This window comes from Pogona vitticeps, chromosome 1, assembly GCF_051106095.1.
Source record: "Pogona vitticeps strain Pit_001003342236 chromosome 1, PviZW2.1, whole genome shotgun sequence".
Lineage (NCBI taxonomy): Eukaryota > Metazoa > Chordata > Lepidosauria > Squamata > Agamidae > Pogona > Pogona vitticeps.
Window position 1 is genome coordinate 135,753,947 of NC_135783.1, and position 12,729 is coordinate 135,766,675.

The following is a 12,729-nucleotide window of genomic DNA, read 5'->3' on the forward strand; positions in this document are numbered from 1 at the left end:
AAATGATTGATGTGGGTGCATAGGGAAGGAGGAAAGCTGTCGGGGGGGGGGCAGAGTCAAGCACACAATGCAGTCACGCCCCTTAAAGGAAACCTTGTTTCTGATATATTGATGTGTCAATAAATATTATTTTTAAAAAATAATAATAAAGGGGCTAAATTGCCCCTTGAAGCAAGAGATAAAATAAACTGGTGTCGCCGGCCCTAATGATTCAAATATTGCAACTGTTAAAAGTTCTTTGGATTTTCATCCTGGGATATAAATTGCATGGCCACGATTCAGTACAACAGAGGTATGGAAAGTGTCAGAAGAACTAGAGAACATTTCTTTCATGTGACCAGGGCATTAATGGATCTGATGGTGAGAAAGCAGAATATAATTTATGTGTTTCGAAATGTTTAACATAGAAAGGTTGAAGAGCAGGTGTAAATCTAAGTTTTCAGTGAATTGCGGTAAGGCAATAATTTCCCCCCCCCCATCCCATCAGGTTAATGCAGGCTTGTTTTAGTGGGAGAATTGGGGCCCTGAAAGGCAGACACACCCATTAAGCCAGTAGCTTATCTGCTCTTACTGGTCCAAGTGGGGCCAAGAAGTATCACCGCCATTACCTAATGCCAGCCTTTTCTTTTTCTTTTAGGGGGAATCTTTTGACACGCACATTAACAGATATTGTGAACAAAGAAGACTTTGTGCTGAATTCTGAATATCTCATCACTTTGCTTGTTGTAGTTCCCAAGTAAGAAGAAAAACCTCAGGGGATGAAGGGTGCCGCTCCCACCTCTTGCCCATCAGCAGAGGCTGGGAAGACTCTGTTTTGAGCTGGCCATTTCCCAAAGGCCTGGCTCCTGAGACGGAGGAGAGCACCGAGCCAGGCATTAAACAGCCACCTTCAAATTCCTGCCCTGGTTCTGAGGAACTGGCATTTGGGAACTGGCTGGCTCTGGAGAGCCGGGCGCAGCAGCGTGGATCCACAGACAGGCAAGGGCCCTCCGAAGGGGAGAAGCGAATTCCTGAGTTCATGGCTCTCTACAGCTTGAGAAGGCCAACTCACTGTGTTTAGTGGGAGGGTCAGCCCTGCCTGTTAGGGCTTTGCTGTGCAGTAATGGGAAATACAACTGCAAATGTAGGAGTTCACTGCAATCTTTCCAGGTCATAATAATATGGCAAGCCTGGTAAGAAGCATGCACCTAGCAGGTTCAAATCCTGGACGGCAGCTATCTTGCTATTTATCAACTTGGAATTTACTGATATGGTGTTAAGGATTCAAACAGTTGTGTAAGGAGACCAGCAGATGTACAAAAACCCAGTTTTTCTGTGCCAATGAATCTTTCATCTTCCTTGTAACAGGTCAAGTTACGTACAGTGGCAGAAAACGTACGAATCACTCTCTGACATGGTCGTTCCCCGTTCTACAAAGTAAGCAAGGTCTCCAGACTTGCGTTTCTCTGATAAATTTTGTCTCAAGCGTTGTTCTCTTTCATGGTTACCGTGGATGACCTCTGCTTATTAGCCTCCATCTATAGATTCCTCTATGTCTATGAGGCAGAGCGTCAAGAGCCCTAAAGTGCCCTAGCGGCCAATGGAAACGTTGAGCCTTATATTAGAATTCAAATTAATATATGGAACGAGGAGAGGCATTTAGGAGCTGTCTTGTCTCGTCTGTACGTCTTGCTGTGGAGATTTCCTTAATGGGATCTGAAGTTTCTCACCTTGGTGTCTTCTTGACCTGAATACTATGACATATGGAAGGCGGGGGGTAAACAGGAAGGCTTGCCAGGAAGGGTAGATCAGAGCAGTGGTGTGGAAGACAGGGACCTTGTCTCTTTAGGAATTTTGAAGAATTGTGCATGTCGGAAGGTGCAAGTGGTGTCAGTTTTCATTCTTACTTTAAACGTGGTGTTTTGTAGTGATTAGACAGGAGCCCAGGAGATCCTGTTTAGGTTGCTGGGGAGCCATTGGGCTTACCTGGTGACCTTTGGCCGGTCACAAGGTTGTTGTGAGACTATAGTGGGGAGGGAGCATTGTTTGTTGTCTGTCCTCAGCTCCCTAAAAGAAAGGCAAGACAAAAAAGGGAACTAAGAAATATGTGGCATCTGCAGGGTGCACTTAACCTGTAGTTTCCTGAGTAGCTTATCCTGCCTCAGCTGAACGTCTGGCTTATGACTCCTAGAGCCGCAGGGTCACTTCCCTCTTTTGCCTCAGGCCACTATCAGCGTACCGGGACTCCTGAAGAAAGAGAAAGACTTGAGTTGTTGATTCCTGACCAAAGCAGGCTCTGTTAACTTCAAGAAGAAGAGGTGTAACAAGCAAGCCCTTCTGTTCACACAGATCATGGGGAGCCGTGGTGGCCGTGCCCCCAGCTGTTCCTCCAGAGTTCCTCACGGGGGCAATGAGCAGATGCCTCCTATGGTTCAGGGGGTCCTGCCCTTGGGTAACCCGGATGTTCTTGGATGCCAGTTCCCAGAAGCCTTTGCCACCAGCTGTGCTGACTGGGGTTTCTGGGAGTTGCAGTCCAAGGACACCTGGGTCACCCAAGGGCGTGAATCACAGCGGTGGTCTGCAGCAGTGCCCTCCGCTCATGGACAGTGAGGGATGCTGTCCTGTTGCCTCAATGGCTCAAAGCACATTTCTGTAGAGAGAACGTGGTGGAGGGAGGGCAGGAGCATCTAGCTTGCTCCAGACAGGAACATGTTTTGGACTAGGCCCAAAAGGGAGAGGGAGACAGCAGTTAGTGGTGTGCGCAGTAGTGGTGGTGTTTTTTTTGTATTTGGTGCTGTGTTTTATGATGTTCTTTCAACAGCCTGAAGTATTTTCTTGTTAATCTAGTAAGAGGAGAAGTATAGGTAGTCAGGAATGGAGGAATGAAAGCTGAAACTGGCATGTAATCATATAACATGCATTATCATATAACACTGTTTATAGCTTATCCTAATTAGGCTAATTAGAAGAAGGAAGCTGGCTCAGCAGATGTCAGCTCTGATCATTATTCGATTTTAAAAAAATAGTTATCATCATCATCATCTTAGAACTGTGGAGCTGGGAGGGACTGTGTGGATCTCTGAGCCCAACCTGTCAAGGAGTCCGATCGGGGAATTGAACTCCATGCCTAAACCACTGAGCTATCCAGCAGATATTAAATGTTGTTAACTGCTTTTTGCATCTAATATGGAAAGGAAGGAATTTTTTATTGAAAAGGAATCAACATTAATTACATGCATTTTATTTCTACAGGATGATTGCCGAAGATGCAGAGGGGGGACTTTTCACTGTAACCCTCTTCCGAAAAGTGATGGATGATTTTAAAGCCAAAGCAAGGGAGAACAAGTACAGTTTTTTTTCCTGTTTGCATTCCCAGAAAGAAATGGGAACAACTTAGGAAGCCCCTAGTTACCCTGTTGAATGGAACCTAGGAATGTCTTATGTATATAATTACATCAGTGCTCCTGAGTTCTTTACACTTAAACTGAGAACTTGCAATGTTAGTATCAGAAAAAGTGAAGAGCATTTAATTCATGATATTACTGAACTCAGTAATTTACTTTGTTATCATTAATGCTCAAGGGTAGAAAAATTAATATATGTTGATTGTAAGTACAAGCATTAAAAATATAGGTCTGTTCTGTGTAAAACCTTCTTGGGCTGCAAATAGCTCCTTATTTCCAATCACTGATTGGTGACAAGGGCAGAAGAAGAATACATAGTAACTAGTAAGAACTTGTTGTTTCTTATTCCAAATTTCTTCAGCTGATCTCGGTCTCATTAAGTTAAAAGCAAAATGCTATATTGTTCTCCCTTGTCAGTGAAAACAACCCACCCCAACAAATTAACACGATGTGGTGTTTCTAAGGTATACTTACATTGAGCATTTTAACCCTACTTTATATAAAAGGTCTCCTAAGCAATTTACTAACCAAACTTTGCATGAGGCTGTACATTTTAATTACAACTAATTTGAACTTCCTTGTTTTCAGCTGTCTGGAATAATCCTATGTTATGGCTACTTGGAAGTGGATCAGTTGTGAATTGTATTCAGGATTGTAACTTAAGTCACTGTGCGTTTCAGCTGGGTTGAAGCTACTGTCTTCAACTCAGCCAAGTCACAATGAGCTTTCATGACATTAAAATCCCCACTGCTATGAGAGAAAGTTGGGATAGATACATTACACAATCAGATGTTCATTGTGTTGACCCTGTCTCTGAACCTAATAAGTCAGTTGCCTTAGCACTATTGATCTATGGGTATATCATGCCTGAAAGAGCTCCTTATAAACTTTTAAGTTAGATTTTTGGGAGCTGCTGTACTGTCATGGCTTGTCTTTGCTTCCTGACAAAGTTTTTTTAGGTAGGCGGTTATCAGACGAGCATAGAGCACGCTATTTGGTTTGCTTTTGGCTTGGTTCACCCTATTTTCCACCAACTCGTGTTTCAAGTAAGAGCAATCCATCCCACCACTTTTGTGAGCTGTCCTGTTCCTTTCAGACACAGTACAGTGGTGCCTCGCTTAACGATTCCCCGCTGTGACAAAATCACTTGATGATTAGGATTTTGTGATCGCTTTTGCGATCGCAAAACAATGTTTTAAATGGGTTTTTTTCATTTAACGATGATCGGTTCCCTGCTTCGGGAACCGATTTTCGCTTTAAGACAATCAAAAATAGCTGCCTGTCGGGTTTCAAAATGGCCACCGGCTACTTAAAATGGCTCCCCGCTGTGTTTTTGGACGGATTCCTTGCTTTACAGGCAGCAAAAATGGCCGCCCTTATGGAGGATCTTCGCTGGACGGTGAGTTTTCAGCCCATTAGGACGCATTGAGGGGTTTTCAATGCGTTTCAATTGGCTTTTTAATTTCGCTTTACGTTTTCGCTCTACAGCGATTTCGCTGGAAAGAATTAACATTGTTAAGCAAGGGCGAGGCACCACTGTACTTGGGCTTCTGTTTTATTTGGAGCGATTGAGAGTGCTCTTGATTATCCCCTTCTACAGTCTGTGGAGGTTATTTAATTTGTTCCCAAATGGAGCTGTGGGCAGCATTCACTTGGGTGACAGCCCTGTGATGTATGCAGTGGGTTGTGACAGTAGAAAGGATGGCAGAGAAATCTTACCCTGGAAGAAGTGGACTTGGTCCATGAAAGCTCACATTAAAATGTAGCAGTTGGTCTTTAAGCTGCCATGTTTTTCTCTTCTTTATTTTTTTCTTTTTGCCTGACTTCTCTTTTTTTTAATCTTCTTCCTTTTTTTTTTTAACATTCTCCTAAGTGACACCACAGGACTATTTCAGATATAAGGGAGTATCTGTGCTAGGTTGATGTATTGCTGTAGTGCTATGCCACTTCCTAAATTAAACAACAACAAAAAAGGAAGTTGCCACAACTTGTGGAATAACAGCCGTGACAAAAGGTGGGGAAAGGGGTGAGGGGAGGCGGCATCAGTAATTGAAAAGGGGACAGATTGGAGCGATCTGAAGTGCTGTGTGGATCTTTCCGGAGGGAGAAGAAACGTCTCCCATGTAAATGGAAGGATCGCTCAAGTGTGAAATAAATTAGATGACATTGAAGTTAAGAGCCTTTTAAACACAACCCAGATCGCTCCAAATTCCCTCATCTACTCATACTCAGAGTCTTTTTTTAAAGTTTACGGACAGCGTAGAGAGACCAGGCAACAGCATTCTGAGCATACAAGTTTAATAAGGCACAGTGCCCTAAAATCAACATCGTTTTGTTTGCTTTTAAAGGTTCATGGTGCGGGAATTCCTTTTTGATGAAAAAGAGCTGAGATGTGAAAAGGAAGAAATGAAGAAGTTAGCTTCTGATAAGAAGCAACAGTATGTGAGTGTCATTTTGTGAACCGTTTGCCTAATCTCCTGAGAGTGCTGTCTATTTTGTCCTCAGCCGAAGGCCGGCAGCCACGGGACTAGTGGTGGAAAGCGAGACACAAAATTGTGGCCCAAGACCATAATACTCTCCATTTGATTAGGGATGCCGGCCAGATCAAATTAATACCCCAAAGAGCCTTTCACCATTTATTTATTTATTTATTTATTTATTTATTTATTTACTTACTTACTTACTTACTTACTTACTTACTTACTTACTTACTTAACTTACTTACTTACAAGAATTTTTTTAGCTGCGCCATTACCAGTGGTCTCTTACCAACTATGAGAGTTGGGTTTTTTTTTTTTAAAGTGAGGTTGCAAGTACTGTAGTATGGTTAAAACAACAAACTGTGGCACTTTTAGAGATGAACTGGTAGATACAGCATGAGCCTGCATCATCCACTGCTAGTCATGCAGTATTTCACGTGTATAGATGGGACACATAGTTGGGGGTGGAACTGTAGACCATGAGATCGAAGGAAATTAAACTGAGAATGTATTTGACAGGGATAATTGCAGTGTTAACAGTGGCTATTCACCAAACTGTTTTGACATCACTTTCCCTAAGAGCGGTGCTCAGATTCCACCCCTCAGCTAGTTCCTACCTTGAGTGCGGTGCAGAACATTTGTATCTGTTGTCTCGTGGCTGCAGCATCACTGACAAAAGGAGCTGCCTCCTCCCTCTTCTTTCTCTGTGGCAAGTTTACTTTGCCTGCTTTACTGCATGTTTCTCTGAAAAGGCTGAATGTTGCTCCAGTGTAACACAGTGTATTGTAAAAGCCCGTAGACAAGCTGTGAAACTCAAGCTGCCACAATGCTAGCCTGCTCTCCGGTGCAGCGGACGGACGTTCTCCTCTGCTCCCTCTACAGTTTACAGTATTTGGTTTTTTAAAAGTCCCTCCGCTCTCCTCTTTTCCAGTACTGCTGCAAAATATAACCATACCCCATGTTCTTTAAAAATAAGAATATCCCAAGCAAGTGGGAATGGAGAGAACATACTATCTCTCCATTGAGATTTGGAGGTTGTACAGTATAAGAAGACACTGATGCTTTCAGCTGGAGCAAAGGAGGAACTTTTGCAAGGGGGCCAGAGAGACTCCTGAGTCTCTCCAGCCCTCAAGGCTTAGGCAGACAAACGTAATAGCACCTGCTGTGGGGGGGGGCAACATAATAAAATATTAAAAAACCCACAGCTCTCAGCCCTGAGTCTCCATCCATTGTTGGGCTACTGGCCCCAGAAGTCCCAGGCAACATGGCCAAGGGTCCGGAATTATGGAAATTCAATAACATTAGCGGGATTCTCAAGGTGGTATAGTGGACAGAGTGACAGATTAGGACTCTGGAGACCTGGGTTCAAATCTCAATTTGGCCGTGAAAACTTACTGGGGTGTGTGGAATTGGTAAAAAAGGTAAAGGTTCCCCTTGACAATTTGTCCAGTCGTGTCCGACTCTAGGGGGCAGTGCTCATCTCCGTTTCCAAGCCATAGAGCTAGCGTTTGTCCGCAGACAATCCTCCGTGGTCACATGGCCAGCGTGACTAGACATGGAATGCCATTTATCTTCCCACCGAGGTGGTACCTATTTATTCACATTTTTGCATTTTGTATGCCTTCGAACCGCTAAGTTGGCGGGAGCTGGGACAAGCGACAGGGGCTCACTCTTACGACTGCAGGTCTTCTGACCTTGCAGCACAGAGGTTTCAGCGGTTTAACCCGCAGCGCCACCACATCCCTTGTGGAATTGGTAAAATCACTCCTTAAATATCTCACTTTCCTTGAAAGCCCCGTTAGGGTTGCTGTAAGTCAGTTCGAACTTGATGGCACAGAACACACACAGTACCACCTGTAATTAACCAATTTACCTTTTAAGTAGTTCTTCACATTCTACCCACTTTCAGCCTAATGCTTGGGCCAATCTTATTCTTGTGTGTGTGTGTGGGGGGGGGAGAGAACAGCACTCATGGGCAGTTGTATTAATGGCACATGGGAACCCTTAAACCAGATGTCAGCAGATTTATTCCCAGCAGAAGGAAGCATCTTATGCATGTCTTACACAGCTATTTCTGAAGTCCCTGTGCCCAAAGAATAATATGGCATGATGTCCTTTCTTTTTTTCTTGTCCAAGGGCCCGCTGCTGCGCTGGTTGAAAGTGAACTTCAGTGAAGCGTTTGTGGCTTGGATTCACATCAAGGCTCTTAGAGTTTTCTCTGAGTCTGTCCTCAGGTAAGCGGGTGGATGCATTTTTGGATCAATTTGTTTTAAATCAACAGAAGAGCCCAAGCTGAATGCTTCCAAGATCTCACGGATTTCATTGGAAAAGATTTGAGATAGTACTTAACCGAATGACAGTTCAGCAAACTGGGCATTCTTGTCAATAAAAGGAAAAGGACCCCCATCCGATGCACCTTAAACGCCGAGGTGTAAATGAGAATGTTCTGCACTGAAATAGGAACCTTGTTTCGGAAGCAGCGGGACAAATAAAGTAGATGCAGACCATTGAAACAAGCAGCATTTTACATTGAATGGCGCCACATCTGTGCTTGTTGACTGCTTACCCTCTTTCTTTGAATTTAAAAAAGGTATGGCCTGCCAGTAAATTTCCAGGCAATGCTACTTCAGCCCAACAAGAAATCTCCAAAGAAGTTGAGGGAGGTCCTTAATGCGGTCTTCAAACATCTGGATGAAGTTGCAGCAGCAAGCATAATGGATGTAAGTATTCCCTGTTCAATCAAGATGGCATTTTTAAAATCTATCCAGCCTCCTTATAGACCCAGAAGCTAAAGGAACACGAAGATTGATAACCTAAAATCTGTCTTATATATTTTAAAAATATGTTTCATAGCCCTTTTAAGTTTGGAAATTTGGAATCGCACAGCTGATGGTTGCAAAACGGGACTGGAGTTTGTACTTCCAACAGAGCCAGATCAATCAGTTCATCTTAATGTGGCATTTAAAATCTTGTACCTTACTCAATGTGAGCGATTAAGTGATATACCATAAACAGTTGACTACCTCTGGGGAACCTGTTTTCTATGGCCCATCAGCTCAGCTTGCTTCAGAAAACCTAAATTGATAAGAGTCAGAGAACAGCTTCCCTTAGGTTTTTCCAGACGATGGAAATAACTAGTTACAAGTAACTGGTTTTGTGGAATTCCCCACCCTCCCAATAACAAAAGCAAAATGAAGTTATATTACAACCATAACTCGGGGTGAAGAGTAACGTCACTCCCTTTGTGATGCAACTTTTAGTTTCTTTTATGATTACAGGGTGTAACATTATTGGACGGAAGAGGCATATTAAGTTATAGTAGTGGCGGCTTGTGCTCTGTGCCTCATGCTGTTGTGGGTGTTGAGACTGATGAGAGGAAAAACACGGGGGCCTTTTAAAAAATCACAGGCCAGAAGCTTGTAGCAGCCAGATGGTTTTCTCAAAGGCTGACAACCAAGTATATACCACAAGGCAACCACAGGAGTGGAGGGTTTGAACTACAGTGGGGTCTTGACTTGAGAACTTAATCCGTATTGGAAGGCGGTTCTCAAGTCAAAAAGTTCTCAGGTCAAATCTGTATTTCCTATAGGAATGCATTGAAAACCATTTGATCCGTATCTGCTCTTTTCCATCCATAGAAACTAATGGGAAGCTGCTATTCTGCCTTCGACCACTAGAGGGGGATATTTTTTCTTTTTTTCTTAGGTCAAGAAAGGTTCAGGGAAGGCAGGGAAAATACAGTCCAGGCAGTACAGTACCAGGCAGTCCGAAGACTGTCTCCCAATCCACTCTCTAAACGCTGGGAGGCGTGAGGAAGCAGACAGGCACCCTTTTCACTGGCCAACAGTTAACTGAAAGTTCAAATTTTGCACTTCTTCTTCGTGGCCTCTGTGAATACACACATATGGGTTTAGTCTGCGCCTGCGCTGACATTCTCGGAGCATTCTAGAGCTAAAAGTAACAATTTTATGGTGTGATCCCCCATGAGGCACAAGCTCCTCCCACCCAAGATTCCCCTCAGTTCCTTTTTTCCGCCGTGCTGTAAAGTTCTATAGAGCATAGAGCTATTTCCACAGGGGTTTTCCCCCTTATCTTATTGATCAATTCCCTCTAAATTGGATTCTTTCCCTTCTCAATTATCTAATCTACGATCCCCCGTGAGTTATTTTCTTTTCACTTGCCAGCTATTTGGCTTACCCCTCCCCCCCTGCACACACACACGCTTCAACTGTTTGCTTCTTTCTCCTTTCCCGCCTTTTTCGGCCTACTCATTTTGACTCTCAGGCACATTAATGATTTTCTGCCTGAGTAAGCTACATCTTACCCAGATAGGTGCAGGCCGCAGTAGGGGACCCGACAATGCCAAGGAGTCCTTAAAATCGAAGTCTACATCAACAGAGGAATCCTCGCCAGAGGCTAGCAAATTTGCCTCTGAGGAGACGACGTGCCAGCTCTACCTGCACAGACTCTGGGATCGCCTGATAGCCTCTGCTCCAACTGGCCATTCAGTGACTGCGCTACCATCCAGTCCGGCCATGGCCCTTTTAGCCCTACATGAGGGCGGGCATTTGACGTTCCTGAGTTGGAGCTTAAGTCTCTCTATCTCATGAGGAGAAGAGAGTGAAAAGGAGGCATGTCTCACCACACCCTCTCTATGAGCAACCATGAGAGAGACTGGTGATGGATGATTGTTTCAAGGGGCTTGTTCAAGGGACCCTGCAGGAGTTAGGGCTCTGTTGCCCTGTCCCTAGGAGAAGAAGGGCCTCCTATTGCCCCAGACACCTTCCCTGACTGTCAGTGATTCCTCCTGACATGGGAAGCGCCTCTGTGTGTGAGTGCCGCACACCAACCCTCCTTCGTGCGCCTGCTCATGTAGCTGCGACTTCTGGAGGGAGCTGCACACCGAGGCTGTAGATGTGCCAGCAACATAAGGTAAGGCCTGGGTTTCCCTTTGGGGATACAATGGGCCCCTTCAGCTCCTGCGGCTAGCCCTGCATGTCAGTGCTTTGCCTGTCTGGGGTAACGCCCTTGGGTGTTTGGTATATTGGGCCTGATTTATCAGAGGCCTTGTTCACGTGGCTGCTATTTCCAAAACCAGGTGCTGAGGCGAAAGCTTTCTGGCAGCATTTGACAGCCCTAGTTTGCCTCTGAAAGGGGGGCTGCAGCAACTCCCACCACTAGCCCTGCTAGTCGGTGATATTCCTGCCTGGGGCAGCACCTGCAGGTGGCTGTTAATTTGGCACAAAACAGCCCTCTTTATCAATGGGCTCGCTCACAAAGTAGCCTGCGGCCCTGTCTCAGCTGCCAGTGCCCGCATAGGCTCATAAGGAAAGGACTCACAAGAGTCCACCCGAGAACCCTGCCGCTGTCAGGTAAGTCTGGATAATTTTCCTCAGGTAGGTCCTGTCACACTGACAAGGTTGCGTAGGACCAGTCCCTTTTGTTTGGGATAGGAGCTATGAGCTCTCGGCCACCATCACCATCCCGCTCTACCTGGCATCATTCTGAGCCATGGGCTATGGAGTGCTTTATGCCTCCACATGCACTTTACAGATGTAGTGCTCCCTCGAACTCGCCTCCGTCATCATAATGTTTGGAGCCTTGATAAAACCTGCTGTTAACCCATTCAGGTTTGAGACTCACATGAGTCGCTGGGGGGTGGAAGAGTTTCCAACCAATCTTCCTACACCCCTCTCAGTTGTCACAGATGGTCACACTCCTTTACTGTCAACAGATGAGTTCTTTGGTCAGTGTTGTTATTTGTTTTTGGTCGCTGTGTAGCCACGTACTCCTCTGCCATGAGGGCTTATCACCACTTATGGAGTTTGGTTCTGCCCACCCTGCAGGTAGCTCATGTGCACGCTTACAGTTCAGGCCTTCCGCATCACTGGGAGGCACTGTTGCAGGTGCATCACAAACACACTGCTGCTCGATACGCCTGAAAACCAGTGTCTAAGCAACTGACAGGTTAGGGCCTGCCATTTGTTGGTGTATGGCTTTTTAGCCAGAAAAAGATTGTTATTCTTGATAACCTGTTCAGGATCTAGAAGGTGACACATTCATTGTGCTGTAACATCTGCAAGAGCCTGAAGATGTTCCCATCAGCCTATGGCGTTCCGGGAACGTTAAACGCCTCAACCCCAAAGTTACCAGCCGCCACCCCTAGACATGTGGGGAGGCAGTGCCTTGACCGGCAGAACTGCTGGTAGGACTGCAAACTGAGCAGGCTCTTTACTTCTCTGTTGTTAACCAGTCAGTCCGTTTGACTTCCTTCTATCGTAGCTACCAGCTTTGCCACTATCTTCGATGTACATTGAACCCATTAGGATCGATCTCAACATGGAAAAGATTTTTGTTCTTTTTCTCTACCATATAACACTTTGGCAGGAAAAGATGCTTTCCAAATTCCAATCCATCTCGTGTCAAGGCCCATTATGATCGAGCACGACCGGTCCTGGCTTCAAATCTGCCAATTCTGGACATAAGCTCGGATCTCACTCCTTGAACTAATCTCCCTCCAATATGATGCGATCCATTATCATCCTCTGTCACCTTCAGTGTGCTTCTTTTCATTCGCGCAGCTCACTTCTCAGTTCACCGCATCCCGTCTATTGGGAATGGAGGAACCGCCTTTTCCAGACCCAGCCATCACTTAGCTGAGCACTTACACTAACTATGCTGAAGCTAATAAAGGATGCTTGCACCAAGCCACTTCCTATTAAAGATCTAGGAAGAATGTATTACAGGTACAAGGTACGAGGAAATGACATAGAAATTTTGGGATGACTCCAGTCCCATTTCTATCATCGTAGAACAAATTTATCCAAAACGAGAAATGATTTCCCTGAACCCTACTAATAAGAATA

The 12,729-nt window shown here is 44.9% G+C and overlaps 1 protein-coding gene across 4 annotated transcripts in view; it reads left to right on the top strand.

The window, feature by feature from the left end:
- Positions 1–12,729, top strand: part of ATP6V1C2 (ATPase H+ transporting V1 subunit C2) — a 37,940-nt gene that overhangs the window by 19,119 nt on the left and 6,092 nt on the right. For all 4 annotated transcript variants that reach the window (XM_073001563.2, XM_020796595.3, XM_078388082.1 and 1 more), the window contains 6 exons: positions 638–736; positions 1,348–1,416; positions 3,232–3,324; positions 5,732–5,825; positions 8,000–8,097; positions 8,454–8,583. In XM_073001563.2, the coding sequence (XP_072857664.1) occupies positions 638–736; positions 1,348–1,416; positions 3,232–3,324; positions 5,732–5,825; positions 8,000–8,097; positions 8,454–8,583 (583 nt within the window). The remainder of the gene's footprint in view (positions 1–637; positions 737–1,347; positions 1,417–3,231; positions 3,325–5,731; positions 5,826–7,999; positions 8,098–8,453; positions 8,584–12,729) is intronic.